Source organism: Nannospalax galili, unplaced genomic scaffold (genome assembly GCF_000622305.1).
Source record: "Nannospalax galili isolate Female #2095 unplaced genomic scaffold, S.galili_v1.0 scaffold372, whole genome shotgun sequence".
Classification (NCBI taxonomy): domain Eukaryota; kingdom Metazoa; phylum Chordata; class Mammalia; order Rodentia; family Spalacidae; genus Nannospalax; species Nannospalax galili.
Window position 1 is genome coordinate 1,689,663 of NW_008332089.1, and position 9,861 is coordinate 1,699,523.

General features: G+C 44.3%; 1 protein-coding gene across 1 annotated transcript in view; it reads right to left on the minus strand.

The window, feature by feature from the left end:
* The window catches only part of Pacrg (parkin coregulated), a 546,372-nt gene that overhangs the window by 220,124 nt on the left and 316,387 nt on the right, over window positions 1-9,861 (minus strand). Inside the window, exon 3 of the mRNA XM_008827204.1 lies at window positions 6,219-6,390. Coding sequence (XP_008825426.1) covers window positions 6,219-6,390 — 172 coding nt within the window. The remainder of the gene's footprint in view (window positions 1-6,218; window positions 6,391-9,861) is intronic.

Below are 9,861 nucleotides of genomic sequence, written 5' to 3' on the forward strand. Positions count from 1 at the left end.
GATCTAAGAACCAAGAGGAAGTGTCAGCCAAGAGGACAGATTGTTCAGACCAGAGCAGCAAGATGAAGGGTCAAATAACGACCATCTCTAGAAATAACACTGCATTAACTGGAGCTCGAGAGATGGCTGCTCTTGCAGAGGACCCAGGTTCAATTCCCAGCACCCACACGGCAGCTAACAACCATCTGTAACTCCAGTTCCAGGGGAATTTGATGCCCTCTTCTGACCTCTGTGGGCATCGCATGACATGGGTGCCCTTACATACATGCAAGCAATACATTTATATACATAAAATAAAAATAATACCTCCTCCACAAATACCTGTGTTATTTGATGTTTTGGATACTTGGAAAACAATATCCCCCTAAAAGGTATTAGGCTATTTGGAAAGAATTACAAAACACTAAATGTCAAGCGAGGAAAATGAGAGACACTATCAATGTTAATACAGAAAGCTGTGTGATAAATGTAATTATTGTCGGTGTGTGATGTGCAGTAGGCTGCACTGGCTGGATCACAGTTGTGCAAAAATGAACTTTTGATGCAGTGAACCTTCATATAACTATGCTGAGAAGGAGGAAACAAAGTACGTCTGTAGAAAAAGGTTAAATTCTTATCAGTACGAAAGGACCGAAAGTCCCTAGTGAAACGAGTCTCCTACAGGAGTTCCAGAAGAGTTTTCTCTTGCAGCAAGAGCATTCTTTGACCACTTCTTCGCGGACATGACAGACGACTTGGTTTTCATTTGTTTCTTGGATGTTTTCTCTCCCCCAGTGCTGTCTCCCCCCCCCATTTCAAAGGCTGTACCAGCTGTTTCACCCATCAGTGGTTTCTCTGTAGGTCTGTATATTTCTGTAATCATTCACACCATGAATAAAGTGGTGTGTCTGGGTTCTCTGAATATAAAGTAGAAAATTATCGTTCATTATTTCTTCCTCACTCATTCTGCCCACTACTATCCTGCCCCAGGCTTTCGGGGCAGTGTCTGGGGCTACAACCTTCCTTTCTGTCCTGTTGGCCTTGCTACAGCCCATCTGCTACAACATGAAGCTCATGGGAAATGAGATATCTGGTCCCGCCACATCTGTGTGGTCCAAGGTCCCCAACATCTATTGGTTGGTAGAGATTCTAGATCTGAAAGCAAAATATGAGGCACTGAAGGACTGACAATCATCTTCTTATCTCTTGGAAAAGAAGTGGCCTCTTCCTCCAGAGACAGAAAGGATCTGTCTATGTAGCTGATGGCTCCTCAAATGTTATCTCTTAGTTTTCAGGGCACAGAGGGTCATGAAGATCAAATCTTCATTGAAAATATGCTCATCAAAATAAACTAATCTTCTTTATGTACTTGAAACCTCTTTATATTAAAACTTTTTTTGAAAAAATGTTTTGGTGCATGATGTGTGTGTGTGTGTGTGTGTGTGTGTGTGTGTGTGTGTGTGTATATGTGTATGATCCAGGTGTGCATGGTCACGGTCTATCCTCATCTCCCACCTGTTTGAGAAGTCTTCTTTGCTGTTTTTCTGTGGAGTTCTCCAGGCATTCTGTTTCCACCTCTCACCTCCCACAGGGACACTGGGATTACAGATGTGCACAATGATGTCTGGCTTTGCGTGGATTCTGGGGATTCAAACTCAGGTCTTACGCTTCTATGACAAGTGCTTTACCCATGAGCCATCTATCTCCAAAATTTATTTTTCTCAAAATAACTATTTCTTCCTTTTAAATTTGCCTACCATATATTTTCTTTTATAAATATTTAAGTAGTATTTTGTTTAACAGAGCTTATGTTTAGTCTATATTTTGTGTTTTTAAAATGGTTTATTTTTATGTGTATGAGTGTATTGCCTACATGTATGTAAGTGCACCTGTGTTGTGCCATACTCATGGAGGTCAGAAGAGGGTGTCGGATTCTGTGGAACTGGAGGTATGGATGGTCGTTAGCCACAGTGCGGCTTTATTGGCAAATCTGAAAGTCAAGTTTCGTAGCTGGTGTAACTGGCTTCATGTTCATCATCTTACTCTGTGCTGTGGTTCTCCACACCTCTTGGCTTCACACTCACAACCTTTGCCTTGTGCATCAGCTTTGAAGATGGAGACTCCAGGTTCCCTGAAGGCTGAGTCACCACAGACATTAGTGTGATGCTTCCTGCAATTGGGAAACTTTTCCTTCGGCTCCTTAGGCACAACCTAGGGGTGGTGACTCCCAACAACGGGCTTTTCAGACTTGGAGGTCCTCCTTTTGAATTGTGAACTTGCTTTCTTTTCCTTAGGATTGGGGTGTGTCCTGGACAACCTGTGTGCAGGGTGCATAGACCTTTCAGTTCTTGCAACATCAGTGTCAAGGGCAGTTCTGCCACCAGCCTTGGAATATGTTCTATGGGGGTTTTGGTTGCAGAAAGTCTGAGTTCTAGTCACCTTAACTTTTTTATGTCCAGTCCCTTCTTCCCTGTTTATTTGTTTGAAGGGGTTTTAAAGTTTTCCTCTCTTCCTCTTTCTCCTTCCTCCTTCCTCCCTCCCTTCTTTTGCAAAATGTGCTTTGGTGTGGTTTTCCTTTCCATTGAGTTTCTTCGGAGTATGAGCCCCTTTGACTGGCATAATAAAGCTCATTTTCCTCCCAGGAAATGTCTTTCACTCACCTTGTCTTGGTTTCTGTCCTGTTGTCACAGCACTTCCTTTGGGAACACCGTGTACTTCGTGTTTGGGTCCTACCTCTCCATTCATCCTCACTCCTCTTGTGTCTTCGATGCTTCCCATCAGCTGGTACCTGTGCTTGTGCCCTGGTGTAGGAGCTGATGATTCCCTCTGCCCCTCTGGAGACTACTCTGGCAAGTTTAGGTCCCTAACCCTATTCCAACTGGCTCATCTGCATGTGAGTTCAGTCTTCGCTGCAGGACTCATGCTTTTGTCCCGGGAGCAGTACCTTCTTGAATCTTGAGCCTCGAACAACATCCCACGTGGTTCTTCTGGTACCAATACTAAATGCTGTTGTGGTATTTCTGCGTGTGGGTACCTATGTGTGTGGTGTGGTGAGTTTTCCAATGCCCCCCCTCACTGGCTGTGGTATGGCTCCTCCTTCTATCAGAGAAGAACACAGTTTGTGGTTCTCCTGACCCTTCTCTCCTGCCTTGCCCACTAGTTCAATCCTCTTCAAATCTGACTGGCAGATTCTAGATGTGCTCCTGGCACTGCGCTCCTAGGCTGAGATGGATTTTCCTTTTCTTAACTGGACAGATTAAACATAAACCCAAACCCCCCGTTCAGACTGCTAGAAGCCATTTTCCTTATTGTTCCCAGGAATCAGTGTGGTCCTTTACTGCCCACAAGTATGTTATGCTAGAATATTCTGCTACTGACCCTGAGTACGTTATGCTAGAATATTCTGGAGTTTCCAGCCCAGAATAGCTGAAGAAGTGGAAACTGAGAGAAAGGGGCAGAGGCAGCTGTGCCACAACGTGACAGACAGGCAGTGAGGCGGCCGATGCTAATTTGGTGATTACAAAACTTGAGATTCTTTTTTTAAGGCTTGGAAAAACTGGGGTCTTAAATAGAGGAGTGGGAAAAAGGAGAAAATGATAATTGTACTTTTGTTTCTCCAGTTTGGAAATCCTAGAGCCACTGGGCGTACCCATATCACAGTCCAGATTATCAGCTTTGTGATTCGCTCCAACCGATCCCAGATTTGGGGTTTCTGCGGAGGAGCTCAGTCCCTGTTCTCTGACGCAGTGAGTCAATCTATTTTGCTTTGCCTTCATAGACATTCTTTAGAACTGCTAGCTGGTGATGGTTAGGTCGACTTTTGCCCCTGGATAAAATCAGTATTATAGCAATAGAACGCTTTGAAACTAAGGTACATGTAGCTGCTACACATCGCGCCGATCATGTGCACCGTCCGCTTCTGGTCCAGTTGGCCTCAGTCCAGAATTCCACCTGAAAGATGCAGTCTATGGCATCTTCCCCACAGTGTGCTGGAATGGTGCACAACGCTGTAGTTAACCACCGTTTCTTCCTGAGAAAAGTTTGGCTTTTGGTGACACAGACTGAGAACAGGGCAAGAGGACCAGAACTGACACACAATGACAACATCTGGGACAGCCATACGGTGACAGGCGGCGGGATAAATCATCCTGGCTGTTGGAATCTTGAAAGGTCAAATGCATATTTGGTTAATTTTCCCTGACAAATCGTGTTTACTGAGTTCTTCATAATGCTTTCGCTCATCAGCAAATGACCTCTGATAGGTGGGTGCCATCAATTTTGTCCCCATAATGCATTGCTTCTCCCTAATTCATTTACTCGTCTTCAAACACAGATCAAACAGCACTGACAGTCACTTCCCCTTAGCCTGCCCTTCTCTGATTTTGTGTGTTTTAATAGTAAAAAATAAAATACTGTGCAACACCTTGCTTTCTGCCCTTCAATATCTTCATTGGGAAGAGTGGGGGTAGCAATCTGAACACCAGCGTTTATTTTAAAGAAAAGGACAACAATCTGGCTATTTTCGCTCTTATAAATTCACGTATGAAGCCAGGCAAATGAAAAGGGTCACACAGGTCCCAGAGAGAACACTCTGGCCTGCTTTTGTTTATCTGTGAAACTTGCATTTTTTCCTTTAAGAGATGTTGTATTTCATTGAAAATTTAGTATCTTTAAACTGTGTCCCGGTGGAAAGGACAGATCACAACTGGAAAAGGCCTGCCTGTGCTCGGCCCTCTGTCTCCCCCTGAGCCTTGGAGAGACCACCCTTCAAGCAGATCATGTAGGAGGGAAAGAGTGATGCTGGTTATTAAGGGCCGACTTAAAGGGCTTTTCTTTTTCCATGAGGTAGTTTTATTCCTTGCTTTGAGGGAAATGTGCCAGAAAGTCACCATTCTGGGAAGAGTTCAAAGACAGCAAAGAAAGCTGCAGAGCTGACTCCTGTGAGTAGTGATGAGGTCTGGATGCTGAAGTTCACAATCCTAAGGATGCTCACTTCAGTGAAAGAGGACCCTGAGTAAAATCTAGTAACCCAGGCTCCGGTGAATGATGCCACGTTGAACTAATTAGGTCTCATTTTGGCCATACCATGTGATCACAGCACACCCAAGCCAACACGGATGGGCTTCCAAACCATGGACGCTCAGGCAGGGGCCTATCAGTCTTTGAGAGGCAGTTAGCTTGGAGAGGAGATGGGGCAGCAATTGGGGAGGGGAGGCAGGGACCCTGTTACCCATGGAAGCCACGTGGCAGTTGGGCCAAAATGGGGAGGTGGAAATGCCTCAGGCAGTTCTAGTGAGGAAAGTAGAACTTCACCCCAGGCGGAATGCTCAGAGGAGCCGAGCCCTTGCTTTTAATTAGCAGTGACAGAAGAAGGTACGGCAGCCATTCTGCTTGGGACAGCAGGAGGTCTGGGGCAAGCACCACTGGACATAGCGACAGGGCATGGTGATGGCTGATGACAAATTGGTCCTGGAGCTCTGACTGAAGACAGGGAAAACCTCTCCAAGTCTTTATGGGGAACACGTGGGTGGCCTACAGTGGCTTTATTACCAGCACCGACAGACAGTAAGAAGATTGGATAGAAATCAACCAAGAGTCCTGTTGTGGAGACTGGGGCGGGGAGAGCTCACGGGACTACCTTAGAAGGGGCTGCTTTCAGGCAAGCTGGAGGTGTTCATGCCTGAGCAAGTGTGGACAAAGGAAGCACACTCTCATGTAATAGAGAATGCTAGGCACCTAACCCCTTAGAGTCACTGCCAGAACCCACCGTACGTAAGAAATTGTGCTGAGGAAATATTTTCTCCATTCCAGGCTTCTCCTCTCCCCGAATGATGGATCATACCACTGAATAGGCACTCAAGAAAATTGTGCTCCTATCACAATTTACAAATTAGGGGCACCACTTAGTGAGAACTTGGGGTTTAGCTGCAGTGCATGTGAAACGCCACACGCTTTAGCTCTGAATGGACACGTTTGTGTCTGAACTCTGTCATCACCTGCCATATCTTAAATGAGTGTAAATCTCAAGTGGTTCTCTCTAAGTGGTTAAACCACAGCATAGACCTGGTGTTGGGGATGTTTTCAAAGATTTCATTTGTCTGGCTTCATAAGTGAATTTATAAAAATTCCCACAAAACCTGGGGATCGCCTCTGTCGGTTGTGGTTTATTGCTTAATTAGCAGGTTGTCGCAGCGCAGCACCATGGAAGTTGAGTGACACTTTTTCACCTCCTCACTTACTTTTTATCGGGATAATGAGCTGAGGAATGACAGGTAGAATCTTGTTCCCCCCGTGTTCCAGCATGTCGTGGATCCCTTGCCGAGCAAAAAACTCATAGGGAAATGTCATTTCACAGAGCCCATCAAAAAACAGAGGCAGGTAATGATGGTAATCCAGCTTCTCAATCTCTACCTGAAAGCACAGAAAAGAAGCATGGTGTGAAAACTGCAGTGCGGCAGAACCTGCTGAGAAGCCACACAGCTCTGCCTCCTGCTTCGGGGCAGCAGGGCGCTCAGCACTTTATGGAGGCACGATGGACCCAGTCGCTTGGAGCACGCTGGATGCCTCTAATCTCTTAACAGTGAGGGTAAGACTGTCAATAACTCAACAGTCAGACCTCTTGGTCACATATCACATTGGGGGCATATTAAGAATTCATTTCTATTTTGTCAACTTTTTTTAACTTCAAAAAGATTCAGGAAGCACATCAGGAATGGAGAGCACTGGATGCTCTTGCAGAGCCTGGGTTCAGTTCCCAGCACCCACATGATGGCTGACAATGATCCATAACTCCAGTTCCAGGGGATCCAACACCCTCTTCTGGTCTCTGTGGGCAATGCACACACATGGTCCACTTACATACATGCAAGCAAAACACTCAAGTACATAAAATATAAACAATTTTCTAAGTTAAAAAAGGAAAAAGATTTAGGATCAGGAAGCACATTATATCTATCTATCTATCTATCCATCCATCTATCCATCTATCATCATCTATCAATCAATCAATCAATCTACCTACCTACCTATCATCCATCCATCCATCCATCCATCATCTATCTATCATCTATCTATCTATCCGTCCATAATGAAAACACACATGTAAGAAAAAAATGAAAGAAAATCTAAGCCAGTTGAAATAGATTGTCAGGCAAAGATCTAACAAGAGCTCAATAGGAAATACAATGTCTTGGAACCGAGCCGACAGACAAGGAGGACCACACCTGGTCTCCTGGAGTTTAGGGACAGGAACAATGCTGATGTCATCAGAAAACAAAGGAATAATGACAGGCAGGCTGATCCTGAATGGGCCTCTTGACATCCCAGATTATCTGTAACCCTCCCTTGCTGGCTTCTTTAAGGGGCAGATGTGTCTCCCCCTGTCACATCCCTCCCCCTCAGTACTGCTGAATGGTCTCCTGCCAGACCCTTACAGCAATCTCCGCTCCATTAGGGAATGGGGACTCGGTACAGTTGGGGTTAGAGACTAAATTTTAGAGCAGAGAACTCAGATGGAGAGAGGAGATCTACACACAGAGAAGAGACTGGTTCTTCCCCAGTCCCTGTACTGTGTAGAAGAGGCAATCTGACTTACTACCAGCAAGGTGACGCGGCTGATGGAAGGGGGCCTCAGACTCACGAGGCAGGTTCACTCACCCACTCAGGACAACGAGAGAGTGGAAATCCCAGTAAGAGCTGTCAGTTTCCCTGGTTTCCAAGTCCTTGTCAATGTGCCCCATTTCCTGTACCTGTCCCTCTCAGTCTCCTGGCATCTGTAGACCTGTCTGCTGGCTCCAGGTTGTAACTGGTAACCAAACCAGCACCTTCCTGAGTGTTTACTGTGAGTCTGGGTGAATCCATGCCTACAGCTCCCCAAGCAGGAGGCCCATCGGAAGTCTTCTCATGATCTCCCCATTTACAATGTGTGTTCAGAGAGGGGCTAGGCCTGAACAGGGGGTTGTCCTGCTATCCAAGGAAGTAAGCCATCAGGAGGTGACATTCAAGTCCTTGTTTTGGAACTGGGCTTGGAAAAGCCAATCTCAAATACAGGTGTATACATGCCTCAAATGTATGTTTCTTATAAATTTATAAAAGTTATTTGATTGTAGTAAAAGTTTGTGGAATAGCTACTCAGCATTAATTTTCTTGAGGATTTCTGCACATTTGAAGGTATTTAAGGGTGGTATTTTTCATACTATGGTAACATACTGCTGCGTCCGTCAGACACTAACGGCACAATGCTATCTATAATTTTAGCTGGTAACCTACCTCATCGTCTAAGTGTCATGTGAACCATAGTTTTTACTTATGCTTTTAATATATTTTGCTTATTCTCTTTTTAGATCATTGTTTCACTTTTATATCAGTCCCTAATAATGATCAAATATTGCATTTTAAGATGATCTAAGACTCTGTATTGCCATATGTTAACCGAAGTCGTTTATATTTATAGTCGTGCCTGGTTTAAAGTCTGTCATATTATGGTTTCCACTTATCTTATTTTTCCATTTTGCAGTTTTGTTATGTAGACTGTGTTTTTATTTAGGTTGGCTTTATTTTTTATTTTGCAGTAACTTTGAAGACAAGACGGCCTGTTTAAATATTTTTAGTTTATTTATTGCAGCTGTGTTCTCTCTCCAGTATTTTCAGGGTTACTTATTGCAGTGAGACAGGAAAGTTAAAAATCTCCCAACAAGGTCACTGGCATGACAACTTTCTTGGCTTCTTCCTACTTTTTCTACGTATGCTTTGAGGCAGCGATCAGAACCACAACAGTAATGATGCCGGTTGGTGCCGGTTCCCCGTGCTGGGCATCCGCAGCATCACTCCGGCACACTTAATGCTAGCAGCAGTGTCATGAGCATCGCTTGGCTCCCAACTAGCGATATGTGAAACCTGAAGCACAGAGTGTTTTAACAACTTACTTAAGGTCTGCAAGCTAATAGATGCTGGAGCTTGGGGTTCACATTCATGCAGTCAGGGTGTGAAACCCACAGTGCCTTAGAGCTGTGTCGTTGGGCAGATCGAGGTTCCGTAGTGCTATAACCTCCTGGTGAGTTTTCTGTTCATCCTTATATCTCTTATGCCTTATCACTGATGCAGTCTGTTCTGGTCAGATTTAATATCAATATCACACCAATGGACTGGCCTAAAGCATGCTTTTCACTCTGCTTCGTTCCTCCTCTGATTTCAAGTTTTCAGGACCTTTCCTGTTTTGCTTATAGGTGGAGTTGATTGTCCTCTTCCATTTTGGAATGTTCCTTTAAATGACAAACACTAAGTACCCACATGATTCCCGTTTTCAGAAGCTTTGTAGGGAATACTCATAAAGTAAAAGAGGGAAAAAAAGGGAGGAATTGAAAGAGGAAAACCGAGTGAAAGACTGAGACAGACTGAGAAAGAAGGTAATTATTCCCTTGTCCTTAAATCCTCATGCTCACTGGCCACAGTGATTCTTCCTTACTTAAACTTGGGAGAGTGCTTTTCCTAACCGGTCTGTGCATTCCCTGATACACCTGCCATCACTGGGCTCTGCTGCCTTCATAATGCATCTCCACAACACAAACTTTAAACACCACGGCTGTAGCCTACTACCAGCTATTAGGGATTTTTAATATAATTTTCTTTCTTTCTGCTTGCATGTCTTCTAGGGTTCCATTTTATAATTTTAACATTTCTTTTCGTGAACTTGGCCTAGGCCTTAGATCTAAAAAGATCTAAAAAGAGAATAAGCAAAATATATTAACTCCTCTGTAGTTCACTTAGCATAGAGAACTTCGTGAACATGTTTTAATAATATATTCTTTTCTGATTTCACTTTATTGTTTTTCCCTGCCTTTCCCTTCCCTCCCCCTCCCCCCTCGCCTTCCCCTTCCCTCCCCC